General features: G+C 43.7%; 1 protein-coding gene across 9 annotated transcripts in view; it reads right to left on the bottom strand.

The window, feature by feature from the left end:
- LOC140429491 (casein kinase I) overlaps positions 1–24,357 on the bottom strand; it is a 359,065-nt gene that overhangs the window by 17,307 nt on the left and 317,401 nt on the right. For 6 of the 9 annotated variants that reach the window (XM_072516548.1, XM_072516547.1, XM_072516551.1 and 3 more), the window contains 2 exons: positions 8,987–9,082; positions 1,514–1,620 (listed from right to left, as the gene is read on the bottom strand). In XM_072516548.1, the coding sequence (XP_072372649.1) occupies positions 1,514–1,620; positions 8,987–9,082 (203 nt within the window). The remainder of the gene's footprint in view (positions 1–1,513; positions 1,621–8,986; positions 9,083–24,357) is intronic. The other 3 variants (XM_072516552.1, XM_072516554.1, XM_072516553.1) reach the window with 1 other exon arrangement.

The following is a 24,357-nucleotide window of genomic DNA, read 5'->3' as shown; positions in this document are numbered from 1 at the left end:
CATTTCCATTTATGGGGCTAGGCTGTAAAATATTATCTACTGCAAACCAACTCCGACAGTAACATTGATTATACTTCCTCCTATCCCGTTTTTTGAAAGGACTCTTTTCAATTTTCCCAGTTTTTCCATCTGTGCTGATTATGCCATCTTCCTCACCAGTGCTTGCAATAAGTTTTCTTATTTCTACACTAAGAACTCCTCTCCCCCATGACTGACAGGACCTTTGACCTTGTCGCCCGTTTCCCACATGTAAGCACTCACATCAGCCCTTCCCTTCCAGGATTAATAGAGTTCCCCCTTGTCCTCACCTTCAACCCCACCAACCTACACTTTTAACAGATCATCCTCTACCATTTCCGCCACCAAACAGCTTTCCCTCCTCTTCACCATTCTGAAAGGGCCATTCATCCTCCTGCACCAACTCTTTAGTCCATCCCCGAACCCACACCCTTTTCATTGGTAGCTTCTGGCACAAACACAGATCTTTCATTCCTTCCCTCCCCACTGTCCAGGGCCTCAAATACGGCATTCCGGCTGAAGCAGAGATTTACTTCTATTTCTTCCAATTCAGTACATTGTATTTGCTTCTCACAATGCTGTCTCCTCCACATCAGGGAAATCAAAGGTAGATTAGATGATTGCTTTTCTGGGCATCTCTGCTTAGTCCACAAGCATGATCTTGAGCATCCGGTCACTTGTAATTTTAATTCTTTGCCCCATTCCCACTCTGACCTCTTCTGCCTTCAGCTTTCCATTGTTCTAATAAAGCTCATGGAACATTGAGGAACAGTCTCTTACATTTTATCAGGCACTTGTCAATCTTCCCCAGTCAACACGGACTTCAGTTACATCCGATCTTCACCCATTTTTATTTTATTTTAAGGACAGTAGGTGCTGGTAATGGTTCTGTTTTTAGCAATTATAGCTCCTCAATACCCATCTTTTGTTTCTTGTTATGTCCCATTGGCATCTGCTTTTACCTTGAACCATCATCCCTTTTGTCATTTAATCACTCCTACCTTCCACCCTATCACAGACCTTCCCTTTTGTTCTTTACTCCCCTGTTCCTCCCCACCTCTGTACTTGCTTAAAAGCTGTTACATCGCTAACTTCTTCCAGTTCTGACGAAAGGTCATCGACCGGAAACGTTAACTTTCTTTCTCTCTCCACAGATCCTGCCTGACCTGCTGAGTATTTCCAGCATTTTCTGTTTTTATTTCAGATTTCCAGCATCCGCAGTATTTTGCTTTTGTTGTAGTTTAATTGGCCTAGAAGACAATTAAAAATTACCCTTGTTTTTCAGTTCCACAGAAATGGATTTGTTGCATATTGACAAAGCTATAACTTGAAAGATTGGGAGATATTACAGTTGTATCAGAAAAGAGACTGGGAAGAAGTTATGTAAAGACCTTTGGGATTTTTTCATGGAATATTCCAATTTATAGAAACAATTCTTAAGCAACTGTAGTCTGTGAAAATACAGCAACTGACATGAAGTAAAACATGTACATACTTTGTTTCATCGATAACTTCCACTTCAGCTGGAGCTGTGATTGGTGCATTGGAGTGTCCCGCTGTCGGATCATCTGTATTCAGTTCCCCATTTGTTGAACTAACCACCTGTAAATTAAGCAAAACCAGCAGGAATGAACAAAATTGTACAGTTATTTACTTAATCAGCTTTTCTAATCTAAATGCAAAGTTAAGAATCCCTCCGAAGGTGTGAATATTTAATTTCTGACAGGCAATTTCTCTCTTAAAATACAAGAAGTTAAAAAAATCACAACCACTAATATTCAGTTAACAATCAAATTTCTGCTGCTTTTTCTTCATTTTTTACAAAAATTCATTGTTACACGGAGGGGAGAAAGATCAAGGACATGAAACCCATTTCAAATCCTGACATTTAATGACACAATGGAATGAAAGAAAGAGGAGCCACCACCTTTTTGGTAAAAAAAAGACAAGGTGATTATTTAAACATTAATATTCTGTCTGCGTAGTGTGTTCTTTGTGAGAGGTGCCGATGAACACGCTTAATAAAGTTATTTCTGTTTGGTGCTGCACCAGAGATCGATCCTGTTAGATCAAACTGATCGACTGGAAATTGAGCGGTTGAAATCATTTTTAGCGAAGTTGTTTGAAGTTCCCAAATCGCAGATGGAAACAGAAGGAACATGAAAGACGGAATTTTAAGCTAATCAGCATCACATCGCAACACCTGAAAACTAACAAACCCAGGAAAGCGGAATGTTAACCATTAGGATTTTATCTTTCTAGTAAACACCATATTAGTTACCAGAATTTGTGCTGTTGCACAAAGTTATATTAAAAAAATGTTAAAACATCTTAAGAAAAATGTTGATTGCTTTTTATATACTTCTCGAGGTCTAAAAATTTGTAACAAAATATTCCAGTGCAAGGTTCGGCTGCCACAAGTTTTAAACTGAGTTATCAAAGAAAATATAAACTGGCCCTATGTTTTCATAGCCAATTAACCACTTGTAGATTGAAATTTATTAAAACCTCCCCACTCGTCATTCCGTGTGAAATTCAATTCTCTCTCAAACCCTGTTAATTATGTAACATTGCACATTACACTCTTTCTTCCCACCTCCCTAAACATAAAATCATTTTGTTCTGGTCAATTTACCAAACATGCAAGGAAAAAGTGGAGGGGGAAAAGATAAAGTGCAATTTTGTGCCAATTAATAAAACTGCAACTAACTACATTTTAAAAATTCAAATTCACAGTTCAGTCAAATGGATTCTGAAAAACAAAGATTGATGTGCAATAAAAACAGCCACCATTTGCTACTTCTGCATTTAAAAAAATCAAGCCATAATGGAGAGACTTTACATCATAAAAATGAGTTTTCAAGTAAGAAAATTGTATTGATGGAATCAGGCAAAGTCATCTGCCATTTAACACAGATTTAACTTTTGAAAGGGTATTCACACTATTACAGAAGGCGAAAGCGACAGATAGTGAGAAATCCAAAGCAATTTACACAAGGGGGTCACTCATCAGCAGCAATCATCATGCCTGTTTAATACTGGGAAACGGTTGCATTCTACTTCTAAAATTTCATCTAATCATAACTTTAGAGACGGATGGTTGGGAAATAAATATTCCAGGGTGCACAAGATTTTGAAAAAGCGATTGGAAAAAGAGGAGGGTTAGTCCTGATAATAAAAGATGACATAAGGACTTTCGTGAGAAAAGATCTTGGCTCAGAAAACCAACAAGTAGAATCAATATGGGTGGGGATTAGTAATTACAAGGTCAGAAGATGCTGGTTGTCATGTTATGTACTCTGGGATAACACCGGCTGCAACTTTAACCAAAAGATACTCCAGACCTTGAAGTTAGTTCAATCTGATTCATTGAACCAGTAGCACAGTTCTCTATGAGTTCGACTCTCTGCTAACCTAAGTGTGGTTACTCTGTCTGACTGAACCAGACTAGCTCTTAGCCACGTGCTGGAGATGTGATACTGTAAATACACCCTGACTCACTCTGTAGATGTTCATCAGTGGAAAGAGGCGGAGTGTGAGTGCCTCGTGCCTTTTATAGTGAGATACCATCCGAGTGTCCTGCCTGCTCATTGATCATGTTGTATTCTCTGTGTTCATTAGCTGCCTGTCTGTATATCGTTATCTGCATGTCTGCATATCATGAAACTGGTGGGAGTAGTTTATAGCCCCTCCTAACAGCAGTTAAACAATTGGACAGAGCACTAAACAATAAATTACGGGAGCTAGTAACAAAGACAATTTAACAGTTGTGGGTAATTTTAATCTTCGTATAGATTGGGCCAATCAAATTGGCAAAGGTGATCTGGAAGATGAGATTGTAAAATGCTTTCATGGTAGTTTCTCAGAGCAATATGTTGTGTAACCAACTAGGGATAAAGCTATTTTAGATCTAGTGATGTGCAATGAGTCAAGGGTTAATTAGTAATCGGAGTAAAAGATCCACTGGGATGTAGAGATCACAATGCAAGTGAATTCTATATTAAATTTCAAAACAACGCACTCCAATCACGAACAAGAATCAAACTTATACAATGTCGATTACCTAGTTATGAGCTGAGCACGGTTGATGTGATCACTAGACCAAAGGTTTGGTAGTCAATAAACAGTGGGAAACATTTAAACATTTAAAGAAACAGTTCAAAATGTTCACTAAAGATTCTATTGAAAAACAAAAACTCAGCAAGATAGATTACCTGATTTACCTGTGGCTTACTCAACAGGATATGGATTAAAAGAGGTCTATAATGTTGCAAAGAACAGTAAGTAAGTCTGAGGATTAGGAGCATTTTAGAAACCAGCAAAGGTCCACCAAAAAAGTTGATAAAAATGGGAGCAAATAGAATGAGTCAACTAGCCAGGAATGTAAAAACTTCATAGCTTTTACAAGTATATAAAAAGGAAGAGGGTCAATGTTAGTCCCTGAGAAGCAGAGATAGGAGAAATTATCAAGGGGAACAAGAAAACAGAGGCATTCGAAAAATACTTTGTGCCTGTCTTCACAGTAGAAGACTCAATTATACACGCGTGAGACAAGGCAATTTAGGTGCTAAAAAGAGTGAAGACATTAAGGTAATTAACACCAGCAGGACAAAGTATGGGAGAAACTGAAGGGGACTAAAATTGAGACAAATCCCCAGGATCTGCTAGCCTACACCCTAAATTTCTAAAAGAGAAAGTTGCAGAGATAGTGGATGCACTGTATAATTTTCCAAAATTCTCAAGATTCTGGAATGGTCTCAACAGACTGGAAATTAGCAAATGTAAAACTGCTATTCAAGAAAGGAGGGAGGGAAAAAACAGGGGAGAGAAAACAACTTCAGACCAGTTATCCTGACACCAGTCAGTCATCGGGAAAGTACTGAAATCTATTATTCGGGAAGTCATAACAATGCACTTAGAAAAGCATAATATTATTAGAACAAGTTAATATGGTTTTCCGAAATGGTAATCCTGTTTACTAAAGTTAAGAGTTTTTTTGAGGATGTAACTAGTACATTGGACACAGGAGAACCACTAGATGGAGTGTACTTGGATTTCCAAGAGGCATCCAATAAGGCCCTGTGATGAATGTAGGAATTCCAGATCTATTGTATGATATGTATTTGGTGCAGTGAGGATTAAAAGCCAGGGTTAGTGGGTGTATGACTGCTGCAGTAGTGCTTTTAAAAATCCTGGTTTGCAAGGCAGCTATGTTTGAGCCACATGTGCAATTAAATCATTGTAAAATGTTTGGGCTAATGGATTTTTATTCATTGCCAGAGGGTTCCCTGCGGAGTAGTTAATTAGATACATAATGTCATTTGCGGCGGGTTTTGCTAGGAGTTTCTCCCTGGCTTGGTCAGCGGGATTCCCACTGCTATCTAACCACATACTTTTCTGTGCCCTGGAGAGTTTCTGGGTGAGCCCACAATTAGAATTATTTTCATCATTGGGGAGCTGAACTCGCTGGCCAGACCGGCTCAGAAATCGGGCCTCCATTTTGCATGGGTGCCCCAATCTCTAAGTGGGCTTGTGGGTTCCCCACGCCTGCATTTATCACTCATCCCAAATTCTCCGAGAAGGTACAGGAAATGGATTTTATAAACAGAAATAAAAATTCATATTTATGCAGAAGGTGAGAGCGAAAGAATTAGAGAGAGAGAGAGGCAGAATGAGAGAGAGAGAAAGGAAAGGAAGGGGGAGAGAGAGGGAGGGTGAGGGGCAGGGGGGAAGGGAGGAGAGCGAGTGACAGAGTAACAGAGAGCATAGACAATGCAAGTCAGATACAAGTTGATGGGTAACAAATTTATAACAGTCTTTACAAAGAAAACAAACCCTCAAGTAAATTGATAATTAAAACCAGATTTAAACTTAAAACCTTTTTCCTTGCACGGGTAAATTTACCTCAACACATCTGTATTTTATTTATGCAACTACTTTCCTGACTCAAGACGGTCACTGAAAAAAAAAATGTTGTTACCACAAGAAGGTAATGGGAACGGATAACATCAGAGGAAAATCACTGAAGACCATTAGTAGACCAGGACACATTGTGAAGTTACCATGCTTGACAGAAAATTTACAACTTGTGTTAAACCATGCTTCAATGTAGAAAAAAAGCCTCAAGGTGCTAGGTATAAGCAAAATCATAGAAAAATTCATGCTGAACTGAAGAAAGAGATTCTGAGAGAGGTGGCTAAAAGGTTGATGAAACAATGGGCTTCTAAGAAAGGAGAAGAGGGAAACGGAGAGAGATAGGACCCGAGAGTTGGAGGCACTGTTGTGAGCTCCCCAAACCCTCAGGTTTACGATTCTCATCCTAGTACTTAAATTCCTTCATGGCCTCATCCATTCCCATATATGTAACCGGCTCAAGCCCTACACCAAGTCCTGGAGAACTCTAGTCTCTTGTGCATTCCCACCATTCTTCGCCCCATCATTAGCAGCAATGACATTAGCCATCGAGACACCATACTCTGGAAGCTCCTGCTCAAGACCCTCCACCACTCAATTTCCTCTCCTTACGCAAGGCACTCCTTTAAAAAAATCCCCCTCTTTTACCAAATGTTTGCTCAAACCTGATTTTATTTTCTTTGTCTTTGTGAAATTCCACAGGTTAACTTTCTACATTAAAAGGCACTATAAAAAAGGAAATCCTAATTGTTGGTGAAGTAATCCAAGTTGATTCACCAATGCCTAGAAAAGGGAACAGACACTGACCCATTAACACTTGCAATCAATGGCATTTAAAGTTGTGAATACTCAAGTATAAACTAAACGTTTCACCATGGTAAGTGATGAGATAGGTTACTGTTGCCGGGCAGCACGGAAGCATTGTGGATAGCACAATTGCTTCACAGCTCCAGGGTCCCAGGTTCGATTCCGGCTTGGGTCACTGTCTGTGCGGAGTCTGCACATCCTCCCCGTGTGTGCGTGGGTTTCCTCTGGGTGCTCCGGTTTCCTCCCACAGTCCAAAGATGTGCAGGTTAGGTGGATTGGCTATGATAAATTGCCCTTAGTGTCCAAAATTGCCCTTAGTGTTGGGTGGGGTTACTGGGTTATGGGGATAGGGTGGAGGTGTTAACCTTGGGTAGCGCGCTCTTTCCAAGAGCCGGTGCAGACTCGATGGGCCGAATGGCCTCCTTCTGCACTGTAAATTCTATGATAAAAATTCTATTCTATGCCCATTTAAAATCTACTGGGACGTGCAAAGAAAAGATAAATTTTCTCTTGACGAATCACACATATGTTCGGTTTCTACAGCATAACAAACAGTACACTCAACTGTGTTATATTTTAAAGCAATTTCAAGCCCATTCTTCATGAATCTGTGACGTGACTATATGAAAACAGTAGTGCGTAGAGCAATAGACCTGCAATTTTATACTGCCACTGCTGTTTCTACACTCCACACACAATAGGTGCACGCATTCAATATGAAGGGCAAGCATGCATCCACTAATCATTCCAGAGTCATTCATGCTCAGCACCCAATACTAGCCCGGAAAAAAAAAACCAGAAACTGCTCATGCACCTGGAAATTAATTTTGGATTCAACGATCCAGAAGTGGGAGTGCTGGGCAATAATAAGTACTTTCTACCCTTACATGTCATTGTTGTACTCTAGCTATTGTGAAGTTTATTCAATCTTCCAGCGGCAGAACAATTTAATCATTGTGTATTCACAAATATAGTCGCATATAATCATGTATATAGATATGTATACATGCACAAAACATACATATGGATGTAGTATTGTATTATAGGTCATAACTGCGTAAAAATAAAATTCTTGCACACCTTCTGAATCATTTCCTAATTATGTTAAATCCTTGCCCTCTAATGATTGATCATTCTGGAAACAGTTTCTCTTTATTTACTCTGCCAGAGCCCTATATGATTTTGAACACCACAACCCCAGCTTTTCCAGATTCTATTCTCCCCACATAATTACAACTCCCCGGCTCTGGCATTGAATGTTCCATATGAAATGAGTTAGAGAGCAAGGGTCGCTTCGGACCGACCATCCAGACATAATTCAGTCTGAATGTTTTGCCTCCACAGGCAGGACATTGCAATAACATGACAAGCTTATAAAGGGAGATTTCAATTCAAGTGCAGACAAGGAGATCGATAATAGAAAAGTCAGACAGTGCATGGAATGGTGAGATTTATAAAAAATTCAAAGTTATTCTGTATTTCTGTATCTTCTCTGTGCAAGTCAATACGCTGAAGACCCTGGTCTCTGATATTGATGCCATATAATCAATAATTTGAGTTCAGGTTTCAACACCTTCATTGTGTACAAGCTCCTGAACTTCAGTCGATGCTTAATCACAATTGAATTGGCATCTCAACTTCTGGAAATCACGCCTGAACAGACATTCTTCCATTCTATTGCAGAACACAGTTTAAATATGTTGCACCATGCAACCCCATAGCATTATTTTTGACAACTTGAATTCCGCTCATATATTCAAAATTACAACCGTCAAATTGACTACATCATAGGAATCCTCCAAAACATCCAGTGAAACAACATTTAAAAACTAAATTCTCTTTCTAAAATATGACGAAAACAAATCAGAGCCAATTTAATGCTGTCTGGTGCATTACATTTAAACAGGTTACACTGGCTAAACATTACTATACTGCCTCCAAATGCCCGGAAGTGTGATGAATACTGCTGTTATGTATTTTATAGGTGCAGGGTTGAAGGGCCTCAGACTGGTTTAACAAAAATCTATTTTGTAACAGTTCAGAACTTAATTGTTTTGATATGTAATGTCAGGGAGGGAGCAAATGACACACACACACACACACACACAAAGACAGTAACATATGTTGCACGCACACACACCACACAATAATTTTTTTGCTTCAGGTACAGAAGGATGCAACAATATGCAAGACTCCTTGATGAATCATACAAGCATGCAGGGTGGAGAGGGAAAGTAGCAGAAAATACCTGTACAGAACCACCATGTCGGTCAGCTGCCAGGTGAGCTCTCAAGTGCTGGGGGTTGGTCTGCTGAATGTCCCAAGCTCCCCGGTGGTCTGCTGACTGCCATTTTTATTTTATAAAGCATGCATGGAACAGGAAGGAAGGAAAGAAAATCCCAAGAACTCATTAAAAACCTCATGCTGTGGGAAGATTAAAACAACTCAAAGCTGTTCAAAAAAACCCCGCAAAACCTAAAAACATACAAACTAAAACAGAATGATTGTAGAGCTTAGCATAATATTAACATTCATGCATTATGAACTGATGATCACAATCTTTAATAACTTCTGCTTTTTTTTTTGCTGTAATACCTGTAACTTAACATCCTAGTCACTTTACTGATTGGTCAAATCCCAATTTTAGCGTTCATTAAACTCAATTCGAACAACTGAGAATACCTCAAGACCAAGAGGAGGTGATGGCAGATAGAGGACAAGAACAGGATCAGGCTGTAAACCTTATAACTGTGAAACTTTCCAGCAGCTGCAATTTCACTGTTTAACATCTGTCAGTGGTTGCTCAATGGAATTAAACTGTATTGACGCGTTTTCACAGTACAAACACCACCTGACTTTGCGAAACTAAAATTAAGTGCATTATGGTCCCATCAACAATGGACAAAGAAAATGACAGGCAAATTACCTGCCAGGTCTAGAATGGCATAATTCAAATTCACGGAAACATAGCAGGTATTTTCAGATGAAAGTTCGCCATAGTACTGAATCATAGCAGTTTCCGTGGGTTAGGAAAGCGGATTATTACCGCCTTTTATAGGACTGGGTGGAAAAGAACTGAAAACCATCACTGAAAAGATATTTCAGATTTGTCAGAAGGGATCATCATTCTGCACTCAAATTCCAATAGGTGGTAAGGAAGGGGGCTCACTTATTGTGGCGAGGCACCTTGACTATGCCCTTCTGAACTGGAAACCCGTCAACAACAAACTGCTCATTGCAGACACACCGCTTAAAATTGACCACAGTGAACAAAGCAACAGCTTTTAAAATTCTCTGCGTGTATTATTCAAGCTTTTTGTGACATTGACATTGTTAGTGATCACCAACTGTACGTTGAGACTAAGGAAATCAAATTTTAAAGATGATGAGAAAAGGTAATACAGAGATCAAAAGTAAAATGTAGGCGGAAAAGGTAGAATCAATGTTGCGAGATTCAATGACCCAACTTCCTATGTGGAATTTAAATTCCAGCAGAGATGGACACTATGTTTGACCATGTATAAGACCGTAAAACATAGGAGCAGAATTAGGCCACTCGGCCCATCGAGTCTGCTCCGCCATTCAATCATGGCTGATATTTTCTCATCCCCATTCTCCTGCCTTTTCCCCATAACCCCTGATCCCTGTATTAATCAAGAACCGATCTATCTCTGTCTTAAAGACACTCAGTGCAGGCAGCATGGTGGCGCAGTGGTTAGCATTGCTGCCTCATGGCACCGAGGTCCCAGGTTTGAATCCCGGCCCTGGGTCACTGTCCGTGTGGAGTTTGCATTCTCCCCGTGTTTTCGTGGGATTCGCCCCTACAATCCAAAGATGTGCAGGTAGGTGGATTGGCCACGCTAAATGGCCTCTTAATTAGAAAAAATTAATTGGCTACTCTAAACTTTAAAAAAAAAGACTCAGCAATTTGGCCTCCACAGCCTTTTGTGGCAATGAGTTCTACAGATTCACCACCCTCTGGCTGAAGAAATTTCTCCTCATCTCAGTTTTAACGGATCGGCCCTTCAGTCTGAGGTTGTGCCCTCTGATTGTTTTTTTCCTATTAGTGGAAACATGCCTCTCTGTCCACTCTATCCAGGCTTCGCAGTATCCTATCAGTTGCAATAAGATCAACCCCCTCATCCTTCTAAACTCCAGCGAGTTCAGGCCCGGAGTCCTCAACCATTCTTCATGTGACAAGTTCTTCATTCCAGGGATCATTCTTCTGGAACTTTCCAAGGCCAGCACATACTTTCTTAGAGACAGAGCCCAAAACTGCTCACAATACTCCATATGGGATCTGACCAGAGCCTTATGCAACCTCAGAAGTACATCCCTGGTCTTGTATTCCAGCCTTCTCGACACAAATGCTAACACTGCATTTGCCTTCCTAACTGCCGACTGAACCTGCACGTTAACCTCAAGAGAAATGTGAGCAAGAACTCTCAAGTCCCTTTGTGCTTCTGATTTCCTAAGCATTTTCTCATTTTGAAAAAAGTCTATGCCTCCAATCTTCCTTCCAAAGTGCATAACCTCACTGTTCCACACTGTATTACAACTGCCACTTCTTTGCCCACTCTCCTAGCCTGTCCAAGTCCTTCTGCAACCCCCTTGCTTCCTCACCCCTACCCTGTCTCCCTGCATATCTTTGTATCATCCGTAAATTTAACAACAGTGCCTTCAGTTCCTTCTTCCAGATCATTAAAGAATATTGTGAAAAGTTGTGGTCCCAGCTTCGACCAGAGGAACACCACTAGTCACCAGCTGCCATCCCGAAAAAGACCCCTGTATCCTCACTCTCTGCCAGTCAGCCAATCCTCTATCCATGCCAGTATCTTTGAAGGTGGTTGCACTTCCATTAAGAAATGCTACATACTGATGGTGGAACTGCTAGAGTGATATACCAAAGGCAAAACAAGGAGTGGCTAAGAACTAATGCACGGCACGCAAATGCTGAAAGGCAAAGGACAAGTTGAATCTACACAACACATCTGATCCCAACGATATCAAATGGAGGAAAGCAAAGCCAGTTAACTGCTCAATATGGAAAGACAAAATAAATTTCATTGTCAAACAAAGTGAAAAGGCAGTAAAAGGGAAAATGTGGAGACATTTCAGAATGGAAAGAAACTTGCAATAGAAATTAAATACTACACCGAACAGCGAGAACATAAAATTCCTACAGTGCAGACTTCCTACAGTGCAGGAAGAAGCCATTTGACCCATTGAGTTAGCACCAACCCTCTGAAAGAGCACCCTATCTAAGCCCACTCTGCCGCCCTGTCCCCGTAACCTGCACATCTTTGGACACTAAGGGCCAATGTAACTTGGCCAATTCACCTAACCTGCCCATCTTTGCAATGTGGGAGGAAACGGGAGCCCGGTGGAAACCCACGCAGACACGGTGAGAAAGTGTAAACTCCACACAGACAGTTACCCAAGGCCAGAATTGAACACGGGTCCCTGGCGCCATGAGGCAGCAGTGGTAACCGCTGTGCCACCGTGCCGCCCCTTTGAAGGTCCTATCAAATACAAGTACGGTTCCCTTGTCACTAAACTGGAAGGTATAAAAATGCAGATGAAGGGAAGCACTTTCACAAAATCCTTCAACATATCACTTTCAGACAATAGAATCAACCAATGTCATGGAACGGGATGGAACGGGATGGAACGGGATGGAACGGGATGCTAATTGTAGTGAAATTAGAGGCACCCGGTCGAGCTTAAAAACGAATCACCTGAAGATCAGATTTGCGCAGAATTAATTGGAGATGGGAATTTGATTTCCATTCTATTTTTATTTAATTTAGCGTGGGGGACAAAGAAGCAGCACCGAGTTTGGGCAAAAAGTCATCACTATCGAGCTTTGCAAGAAGAAGGGCAGAAGCAACAACTGAGGTGTCACATTATTTTCTGTCCCTGGTAAATTGTTTAGTACCATTACACTCAATAGGCTTACGCGGGCAACTGATGATAGATTCAGAAAAGGAAGAACAGATCTTGCACTGACCATATCTTTGCTTGGCTCAATCCAGGCATAGGAAAGAATGTAATTTCCGATGGCATTGAAACTCGTTTACTTCATCAATTCAATAGCACTGACTGAACGTCAACACGGCAATTTCAAAATTAATCATCATCAAGGCTTTCTATCAAGGTGCAGTGTACATTGAGAACTAGCACTATGCTATCCTGGAAGCTTCCTCTCGACAAAGGTATCACCTCCAACGTGCCAGCTCAGCCTTTAGCTGACTGAGCAGAGTATTTGAAGATCAGGATCTCAAGCCAGAGACCAAGATCATGAAGCGAGCAGCAGTGCTCTCTGGAATACTTTGGGGACATGGAGAACCTACAGTAAGCACCTCAAAGCACTGGAGAAGTATTACCAGCGGTGCCATCAGAAGATCCCCAAATACCCATGAGAAGAAAGGCAGTCTGACAGCCACATCCACTCGTTAGCCAACATGCCCAGCATCAAGGCACTGATCAATCAAACTCGTTTCACTGGGCAGGGCATGTCGTTCAGGCACCTGACACCAGATTCTCAAAGCATTTGCTCTACTTGGAACTCGGCCACAGCCAAAGATTTCCAGAACAACGGAAACGCTTTCGGTACGCAAGGTCAAATATACTCCCCAATGTACAGGAGACCATGGCTTGATGGCTTGTGACCAACCAACATTGAGAAGGTTCATCCGGGAAGGCACTGAACACAGGAGATTTTGTCGGCAATGGGCAGGCGTGAAGGCAAGACGTCAAAGGTAGCGCCCAAAATTCCGAACTAAACATTTCCCTCTTCAAGCACCACCTGTCCCACACTTGACAAGGTCTACAGATCATGTATTGGACGCATCGATCATCTCAGAACCCATCAAACTAGAGTGGAAGCAAGTCATTCTCAATCCAAAGGAACCGCTGGATAAGGAGTGTTGCTTTCTGACAGATTTAATAAGAATTAGTGTCAGACTAGACTGCACATTCTTTTCTGACAAGGAAAATTATAGCACAGGAACAGGCCCTTACGGCCCTCCAACCCTGCGCCGATCATGCTGCCGTCTAACCTAAAACCTTCTACACTTCCAGGGTCTGTATCCCTCTATTCCCATCCTATTCATGTACCAATCCTCTGCCGACAGTGCTACCCGTCGAAACTAAAATCTTCTACACTTCCGGGGTCTGTATCCCTCTATTCCCATCCTATTCATGTATTTGTCACAACGCTCCTTAAACGTCACTATCTTACTTGCTTTCACCACCTCCTCCGGCAGCGAGTTCCAGGCACCCACTACCCTCTGTGTAAACAGCTTTTCTTGCACATTTCCTCTAAACGTTGCCCTCGAACCTTCAACCTATGTCCCCTAGTAACGGACTCTTCCATTCTGGGAAAAAGCTTCTGACTATCCACACTGTCCATGTCTCTCACAATTTTGTCATTCCAGTGAGAACAAACCAAGTTTATCCAACCTCTCCTCCATACCAGGAAACATCCTGGTAAACATCTTCTGTACCCTCTCCAAAGTATCCACATCCTCCTGGTAGTTCAGTGACCAGAATTTAACACTAGATTCAAAGTGTGGCCTAACTAAGGTTCTATACAGCTGCAACATGACTTGCCAATTCTTATACTCAATGCCCCGGCCAATGAAGGCAAGCGTGCCGTATGCCTTCTTGACTACCTTCTCCACCGGCTTTGCCACTTTCAGTGACCTGTGTACCTGTACACCAAGATCCTTCTGCCTATCAATACTCTTAAGGGTTCTGCCATTTTCTATATATTTCCCATCTGTATTAGACCTTCTAAAATGAATTACCTCACATTTGTCCGGATTAAACTCCATCTGCCATGTGTCCGTCCAAGTCCAAGTATACCATGTTCTATCCTCTGACAGTCCTCATCACTATCTGCAATTCCACCAATCTTTGTGTCGTCCGCAAACTTACTAATCAGAACAGTTACATTTTCTTCCAAATCATTTATTTTATACAACGAACAGCAATGGTCCCAGCACTGATCCCTGCGGAACACCACTTGTCACAGCCCTCCATTCAGAAAACCACCCTTCCACTGCTACCCTCTGTCTTCTATCACCGAGCCAGTTCTGTATCGATTTTACCAGCTCACCTCTGATCCCGTGTGACTTTAACTTCTGTACTAGTCTGCCATGAGGGACCTTGTCAAAGGCCTTAGTGAAGTCCACGCAGACAACATCCACTGCCCTACCTGCATCAATTTTCGTCACTTCCTCGAAAAACTCGATCCACGACCTCCCTTCACAAAACCATGCTGACCCGCGCTAATACGTCCATTTGTTTCCAAATGGGAGTAAATCCTGTCTCGAAGAATCCTCTCCAATAATTTCCCTAACACTGACGCAAGGCTCACCGGCTTGTAATTTCCTGGATTATCCTTGGTACCCTTCTTAAGCAAAAGACCATTAGTTCTTCTTCAGTCCTCTGGGACGTCATCTGTAGCCAGTGGGGATACGAAGATTTCTGTCAAGGCCCCAGCAATTTCCTCCCTTGCCTCCTTCAGTATTCTGGGGTAGATCCCATTAGGCACTGGGGACTAACCTGTCTCAATGTTTTTCAAGATGCCCAACACCTCCTCTTTTTTTATTTCAATGTGACCCAGACTATCTACCCACCCTTCCCCAAACTCATCATCCACCAAGTCCTTCTCTTCAGTGAATACTGATGCAAAGTTCTCATTAAGTACCTCACCCATTTCCTCTGGTTTCACACACACATTCCCTCAGATTTGGGATTTTCCTTAATCCTGATTGCCAATGACTTTTCATGAACCTTTTTAGCCTTCCTGACTCCTTGCTTAAGTTACTTCCTACTTTCCTTATATTTCTCATGGGGTTTGTCTGTTCCCAGCCTTCTATCCCTTACAAATGCTTCCTTTATCTTTGGACGAGGAGCACAATATCCCTCGTTATCCAAGGTTCCCAAAACTTGCCATAATTATCCTACTTTCTCACAGAACATGTCGGTCCTGAATTCCTATCAACATTTGAAAGCCAGATATGCCAGATACTGATTTACAAGCATTCACCCCAATCTAGATTCTTCAATTCCTGCCGAATATTGCTATAATTAGCCTTCCCCCAATTTAGCACCCTCACCCGAGGACTACTCTTATCTTTATCCAACAGTACCTTAAAACATACGGAATTAAGTTAAGATGGGCGGGATTCTCCGACCCCTGCCGGGTCAGAGAATCGTCGGGGGCTGCCGTGAATCCCGCCCCCGCCGGTGGCAAATTCTCCGGTACCGGATACTCGGTGGGGGTGGGATTCGCGCCGCGCCGGTCGGCACCCCCCCCCCCCCCCCCACCCCGGCGATTCTCCGGCCCGTGATGGACCGAAGTCCCGCTGCTGTCATGCCTGTCCAGCCGGCGAGAATCAAACCACCTCTCTTACCAGCGGGACTAGGCGGCGTGTACGGGCTCCAGGGTCCTGGGGGGGGGGGGGGGGGGGGGGGGCGCGCGGGGCGATCTGGCCCCGGGGGGGGAGTGCCCCCACGGTGGCCTGGCCCGCGACTGGGGCCCACCGATCCGCGGGCGGGCCTGTGCTGTGGGGGCACTCTTTTTCCTCCGCCTCGGTCACAGCATTCACCGTGGCCGATGCATAAGAGACACCCTCCCTGCGCATGACGTCAGCAGCCGCTGACGCTCCCGCGCATGCGCGGACTTCCGCTGGCCGGCGAAGTCCTTTCGGCCCCGGCTGGCGTGGCGCCAAATGCCTTTCCCGGCCGGTGGTGCGCAAACCACTCCGGCGCAGGCCTAGCCCCTCAAGTTGAGGGCTTGGCCCCTAAAGGTGCAGAGAAATCCGCACGTTTGGGGCGGCCCGACGCCGGAGTGATTCCCGCCACTCCATCCCACCGGGACCCCCCGCCTCGCCGGGTAGGGGAGAATCCCGGCCCTGTTCCTGAAATGCTCCCCTACTGAAACTTCGACCACAAGGCCAGGCTCATTCTCCCAATACCAGATCTGGTATGGCCCTTTCCCTCATTGGACTATCTACATATTGTTTGAAGCTCTCCTGGATGCTTCGTACAAACACGTAGAGTGCTGTTGATATTGGGAGTAATCGTTTACCTGGCATCATAAATATGTAAGAAAGGTAAACGATTCATCAGGCACAACTAGAAAAGTGGGTTACACATTAAAGTTTCAAAATCCCAAGTCAAAAAACATATGAAGGTATGTATTGGGAGCAATAGACAGTTCAGCCCCTTGAGCCTGTTCTGCCATGAGATCATTGCTGTTCGGATTGTGGCCTCAACTCCACTTTCCTATCTACTGCCTATATCTTCGGACTCCATTGATAATCACGAATCTATCTCAGTCCTAAAAATATTCAATGACCCTGCCATCACTGCTCCTGGGGGTTGGGACAGCAGGGGACTCAGAAAAAATTTCCCCTCAGCTCCATCTTAGTCTCGACTCTTCCAAAAGGGGAAACATCCTCTCAGCAGCCATTCTGTCAAGTCCCTCAGGATTCTATATGGGACATCACCCTCTCATTGGTATCAAGTCCAATGGATACAGGCCCAACCTGTCCAACCTTTCCCGATAAGATAACCCCCTTCATCCCAGGAATGAGTCAAGTGAGCCTTCTCCAAACTGCTTCTCATGCAATTATGCCCTTTCTCAAGTCAGGAGACCAAAACTGTATGCAGTACTCCACGTGTGGTCTCACCATTGCCTTGTACAATTGTAGCAAACATTCTCTACTTTTATATTCAATGCCCCTTAGATAGTGCAGAAGGAGGCCATTTAGCCCATCGAGTCCCTTGGAAAGAGCACCCTACCCTAGCTCACACCACCACTCTATCCCCCGAAACCCAGTAACCCCACCCAACCTTTTTGGACACCAAGAGCAATTTAGCATAGCCAATCCACCTAACCTGCACATCTTTGGACTGTGGGAGGAAACGGGAGCAGCCGGAGGAAACCCACACAGACAAGGGGAGAACGTGCAGACTCCACACAGACAGTAACCCACGCCGGGAATCGAACCTGGAACCCTGGAGCTGTGAAGCGACTGTGCTAACCACTATGTTGCCATGCTGCCCTTGCATTGAACTACATGCAATTTGCCTTCCTAATCACTTGTACCTGCATGTTAACTTCTTGTGACTCATGTCCCAAGACATCCAGATCCCTCTGTACCTAGTTCTGCAATCTCTCTCCATTTAAATAATATGATGCTTTTATATTCCACCTGCTTAAGTGGACGTGCTCACATTTTCCTACATTATACTCCATCTGCCCATGCATATAACCAAGCTAAATCCTTTTGCAGGCTCTGTGTCCTCCTCACGGACTTTAACAATTGGAATACAAGATCGACTTATCTTGGCCCATTCTGAGAATACTTGCCACATTGATCACTAAACAGACATGGAATTAGAAAGCACAAGTAAAAAGAGCAGGGAGGTGAGCCAGACAGAATGCTCAGTAACATCATCAACACAGCTGGAGTGCATTGATAACTACAGGAGCTGGGTGGCTAAAACTCAGGCAATTAGATACTTAACAGCACAGGAAAAATAATGTATGAGGTATGGATACAAAGTTCCTTCAACAATTCTTCAGTGCATCTTTAAATTAATTCTAGAAACATTTATTTGTAACTAATTTTGCAGATTTTCTTTAATTTAGATTGTGCGAGAGAGGACAGAGTGTTATACTATAGTTTTAGCATTGGGCAGAGGTAATTGCACAGGTCTGAGGAAAGAGTTGGCCGGCTGGGCACAAATAATTGAGGGTAGGACAGTTGAGGAACAATGGAGGATGTTCAGGAAGATATTAAACACCTCTCAATTAAAGTATATTCCTGAGAGGAAGAGGAATTGTAAACTGAAGAAAAATGTTCCATGGCTAAACAAATCAAGGAGGACATAAAGGTAAACATTAGGGCATACCATACTGCCAAAACTAGCTGGAGGCTTGGGAGAACTTTAGGGGTCAGCAAAAAACTACTAAAAATAGAAACAAAAAAGCCAAGATGAACTACGAAAGGAAACTAGCAGAAAACATAAACACTGATACCAAGAGCTTCTATAAGTATATAAAGGAGAAGACCATAAAACTATAGGAGCAGAATTAGGCCACTCGGCCCATCGAGTCAGCCGTGACTGATATTTTTCTCATCCCCATTCTCCTGCCTTCTCCCTATAACCCCTGATCCCCTTATTAATCAAGAACCTATATATCTCTGTCCTGAAGACACGGATTTGGCCTCCAAAGCCTTCTGCGGCAACGAGTACCATAGATACAACAGAAGAAATTCCTCCTCATCTGTTTTAAAGGATCGTCCCTTTAGTCTGACATTGTGTCCGCTGTTTTTAAAAAAAATATTTTTTATTCTCCTCCTTTTTCACATTTTCTCCAAAATTTACACTCATAAACAATAATCAATAACAAATATGTAAATTCCCATATCAAGAATAACGATCCTATCCTCCCACCAAACATTAGCCCGCATGTTCACATAAACAAGGGCAGCATGGCGGGGCAGTGGTTAGCATTGCTGCCTCCCGGCACCGAGGTCCCAGGTTCAATCCCGGCTCTGGGTCACTGTCCGTGTGGAGTTTGCACATTCTCCCAGTGTTTGTGTGGGTTTCGCCCCCACAACCCAAAGATGTGCAGGGTAGGTGGATTGGCCACAATAAATTGCCCCTTAATTGGAAAAAATGAATTGGGTACACTAAATTAAAAAAAAAAATGTTCACACAAACAAATGAGAAAAAGGAATCAGGAATCACCCATAGTCACCATTAACACACACTGCCCCCCTCCCACAAACCCTCAACTAATGTTCGATGTTATCCAGTTCTTGAAAGTGCATAATGAATAATGCCCATGAATTGTAGAACCTCTCCATTCTTCCCCTCAGTTAAAACCTAACCTTCTCAAGAGTCAAGAATTCCAACAGGTCCCCCCGCGACGCCAGGGCACAAGGGGAGAGGTTGCTCTCCAACCTATCAGGATCCACCTTCGGGCGATCAACGAGGCGAAGGCTACAACATCTGCCTCCGCACCCGTTTCCAACCCTGGCTGGTCCGACACCCCGAATATGGCCACCCGGGGGCCCGGATCCAGTTTCACGTGCACCACTTTAGAAATTACCCTAAAAACCTCCTTCCAGTAATCCAGGACAGGACCAAAACACATGAACGTGATTAGCAGGGCCCCTCGCGCAACGTTCACACACATCTTCCAGTCCCTCAAAGAATCGGCTCATCCTCACCCTCGTGAGGATGGCTCTGTATACCACCTTCAGCTGGATCAGCCCCAACCTCGCGCACGAGGTAGAGGCATTCACTCTCCGGAGCACCTCGCACCAGACCCCCTCCTCCATAGCCTCTCCCAGCTCTTCCTCCCACTTTGCTTTGATCCCTTCCAGTGGTGCCTTCACCTCTTCCAAAATAGCTCCGCAAACCGCTGACACTACCCCCTTCTCCAGTCCCCCTGTCGTCAGCACCTCCAGCAATGAGGATGCCGGCTCCCCCGGGAAGCTCTATATCTCCTTTCTGGCAAAATCTCGAAGCTGCATGTATCTAAACATTTCCCCCTGCTCCAGCCCATACTTCACTTCCAGCTCCTTCAGTCCTGCAAATCGACCCCTAAGAAACAAATCTTTTAGTGTCTTGATCCCTTTCTCCTCCCATTTCCAAAAGTTTCCATCCCTGGCTCAAATCTGTGATTCCCCCAAATCGGCATTTCCCTTGACCCTGCCCCCAACCCGAAGTGTTGGCAAAACTGCCTCCAAATTCTCAATGAAGCTGTTATTACCGGACTCCCTGAGTATTTCCCCGGGTCTATCGGGAACGGCGCTGTTGCTAGTGCTTTCAATCCCGACTCCCTGCACAAACTCTCCTCCATTCTGACCCACTGGGAATCAACCCCTCTGATCCAGCTCTGCACCTTCTCCACATTCGCCGCCCAGTAGTATTACATCAGGTTCGGAAGACCCAAACCCCCTGCCTGCCTTCCCCTCTGGAGCAGCACCTTTCTAACTCTGGCCACCTTCCATCCCCATATGAACGACGTAATCCTTCCCTCAATCTCTCTGAAAAAAGCCTTTGGCAGGAAAATCGGCAGGCATTGAAAAATAAACAGAAATCGTGGCAACACGCTAATTTTAAACCGCCTGTACCCGACCCGCCAGTGACAGAGGGAGACCATCCCACCTTGTCAGATCAGCTTTCACTCTCCCCACCAAACCAGAAATGCTGTAACCGCGGAGCCCCCCCCCCCGCCCCCCCACAACCTGCACCCCCAGGTACCTAACATGAGTCCCTGCCGTACGGAATGGCAAGCCCTCCACCCCTGCCCCCACCCCCAGCCGAGACACCACAAACTACTCACTCTTGGTGTCCCCTGGTTGAGAGTTTTTCCGCCAAGTGGAAACATCCTGTTAACATCCACTCAACCCAGGCCTTGCAGACTCCTGCAAGTTTCAATAAGATCCCCCCTCATCTTTCTAAACTCCAAGTACAGACCCAAACCGTTCCTCATACTTAAAGCTCTTCATCCAGGGATCATTCTTGTGGACCCTTTCCAAGGCCAGCACATCCTTTCTTAGAGACAGAGCCCAAAACTGCCCACAATACTCCAAAAGGGATCTGACCAGAGCCTTATACAGCCTCAGAAGTGCATCCCTAGTCTTGTATTTTAGCCGTCTTGACATGAATGCTAACATTGCATTTGCCTTCCTAACTGCCGACTGAACCTGCACGTTAACCTTAAAAGAATCTTAAACAAGAACTCCCAAGTCCTTTGTGCTTCTGATTTTCTGAGCATTTCCCCATTTAGAAAATAGTCTGTGCCTCCATTCCTCCTTCCAAAGTGCAAAACGTTGCATGTTTCCAAATTGTATTTCATCTGCCACTTCATTGCCCACTCTCCTAGCCTGTCCAAATCCTTCTGCACCCCCCTTGCTTCCTCAATACTACCTGTCCCTCTACTGATCTTTGTATAATCTGCAAACTTAGCAACAGCGCCTTCAGTTCCTTCTTCCAGATCATTAATGTATATTGTGAAAAGTTGTGGACCCAGCACAGACCCCAGAGGCACACAGTCTCCCAGCCATCCTGAAAAAGACCCCCTTATCCCCATTCTCTGCCTTCTGCCAGTTAGCCAATCCTTTATCCATGCCAGGGTCTCCCCCTTAACACTATGGGCTCTTAACTTATTTAACAATCTCATATGCGGCACCTTGCCAAAGGCCTTCTGGAAATCTAACAAATCATGTCCACTGGTTCACCTTTGTTTAACTTCCTTGTTACCTCCTCAAAGAACTCTAACAGATTTGTCAAACATGACCTGCCTTTGACAAAGCCGTGCAGACTCAGTCCTATTTTAACATGTACTTCCAAGTACTCCGTGATCTCATCTTTAATAATGGACTCTAAAATCTTACCAATGACCGAAGTCAGGCTAACCAGCCTATAATTTTGCATCTTCTGCCTCCCTCCCTTCTTAAACATTGATGTTACATTAGCTGCTTTCCAGTCCTCTGGTCTCCTTGCTGCCTAGTGATTCCTGAAAGATCACCACCAATGCCTTCACAAGCTCTTCAGCTATCTCTTTTAGAACCCTGGGGTGTAGTTCATCCAGTCCAGGTGATTTATCCACTTTCAGACCTTTCAGTTTCCCCAGAACCTTCTCCTTAGTGATGGTCACTGCACTCACCTCTGCACCCCCGATTCTCCTCGAGCTCTGGCATCCCTCTGGTGTCTTCCACCATGAAGACTGATGCAAAGTAACTATTCAGTTTGTCTGCCATTTCTTTGTTTGCTATTATTACTTCTCCAGCCACGTTTTCCAGTGGTCCAATGTCTATTTTTGCCTCTCTCTTATTACCTTTTATATATTGAAAAAAACTCTTCCTAGCTTCTTTTCTATTACTAGCTAGCTTGCACTCATATTTCATCTTCTCTCCCATTATTGCTTTTTTAGTTGCCTTCTGCTCACTTTTAAAGGATTCCCAATCGTCTGGCTTCCCACTAATACTCGCCATTTTGTATGCTTTTTCTTTTATGCTGTCCTTGACTTCCCTCGTCAACCATGGATGCCTTTTCCTCCCCTTTGCATGTTTCCTCCTCCTTGGGATTCAATTTATCTTGTGCCTCCCGGATAACCCCCAAAAACTCCTGCCATTGCTGTTCCACTGTCTTCCTTGCTAATTTCCTTTTCCACTCAACTCTGGCCAGCTCCTCCCTCATGTCTTTGTAGGTACCCTTATTTAATTGTAATAGCGTTACATCAGTTTCCAGCTTCTCCCTCTCAAAACTGCAGGGTTAATTCTATCATATCGTGGTCACTGCTCCCTAAGGGTTCCTTCACCTTAGGTTCCCTAAACAAGTCTACCTCATTAAACATCGCCAAATCCAGAATTCCTGTTCCCTAGTAGGCTCTGTCACAAGCTGCTCAAGAAAAACATCTCTTAGACATGCCACAAATTCTTTTTCTTGGGATTCACTTGGGATTTTCCCAGTCCACCTGGATATTGAAGTCCCCCATGATTATTGTAATATTGCCTTTTCTATCTCCTGATTTAGTTTCTGCCCCACATCCTGACTACTGCTGGACGGCCTGTACGTAACTCCCATCAGGGTCTTTTTACCTTTGCGATTCCTCAACTCTACCCTCAGAGATTCTATGCCTTCTGATCCTATATCGTGCCTTGTTATTTATTTAACTTCATTCCTTACTGACAATGCCCATTTGCCTGTCTTTTCGATAGGACACATATCCTTATATATTTAGATCCCAGCCCTGATCTCCTTGCATCCCTTCGAGTTTAGATGCAGCCCATCCTTCTTGTACAGGTCCCACCTGCCCCGGAAGTGATCCCAATGGTCCAGAAATCCAAAACCCTCCCTCCTACACCATAGAATAGTTAACATAAATGTTGACCCTTTCGAGAATGATACTGGTGAGGTAATAATGGGGAACACAGAGATGGCGGAGACACTGAACCAATATTTTGCCTCGGTCTTCACGTTAAAGGGTAATAAACATTTTCCAAGAACTGCAGTTAATTCAAGGAACTTGTTACAATTACCATCACGAGGGAGAAGGTACTAAACAAACTAATGGGACAAAAGGCAGATAAGTCTCCAGGACATGATGGACTGCGCCCGAAGATATTAAAGGAGGTGGCAGCAAGAGATAGTAGATGCATTGGTTATGATATTTCAAAATTCCCTGAATTCTGGAAAGGTTCCGGTGGATTTGAAACACACTAATGTCACCCCTATTCAAAAAAGGCAGAAGAAAAACCGATTAGCTTGACCTCTGTGGTGGGGAAGTTGCTGGAAGGAGGAGATGACTGAACATTTGGAAAGACAAAGCTCAATCCATCCTTGTCTGCATTGTCTTATGAAGGAAAAGTCATGCTTGACAAATGTGCTTGAGTTCTTTGAGGAAGTAACCAGCAAGGTAGATAATGGGGAACCTGTGGATGTGGTATATCTACACTTCCAGAAGGCGTTTGACAAGGTGCCGTGTAAAAGAATGATCCAGAAGGCGAGGTTGCAAGGTGTTTGTGAGACCATGTCTGGAGTAGTGTGTCCAGTTTGGTCGTATTTGAGGATGTG

Source organism: Scyliorhinus torazame, chromosome 9 (genome assembly GCF_047496885.1).
Source record: "Scyliorhinus torazame isolate Kashiwa2021f chromosome 9, sScyTor2.1, whole genome shotgun sequence".
NCBI classification, from domain to species: domain Eukaryota; kingdom Metazoa; phylum Chordata; class Chondrichthyes; order Carcharhiniformes; family Scyliorhinidae; genus Scyliorhinus; species Scyliorhinus torazame.
This window is presented reverse-complemented; position numbering and strand designations above follow the sequence as displayed.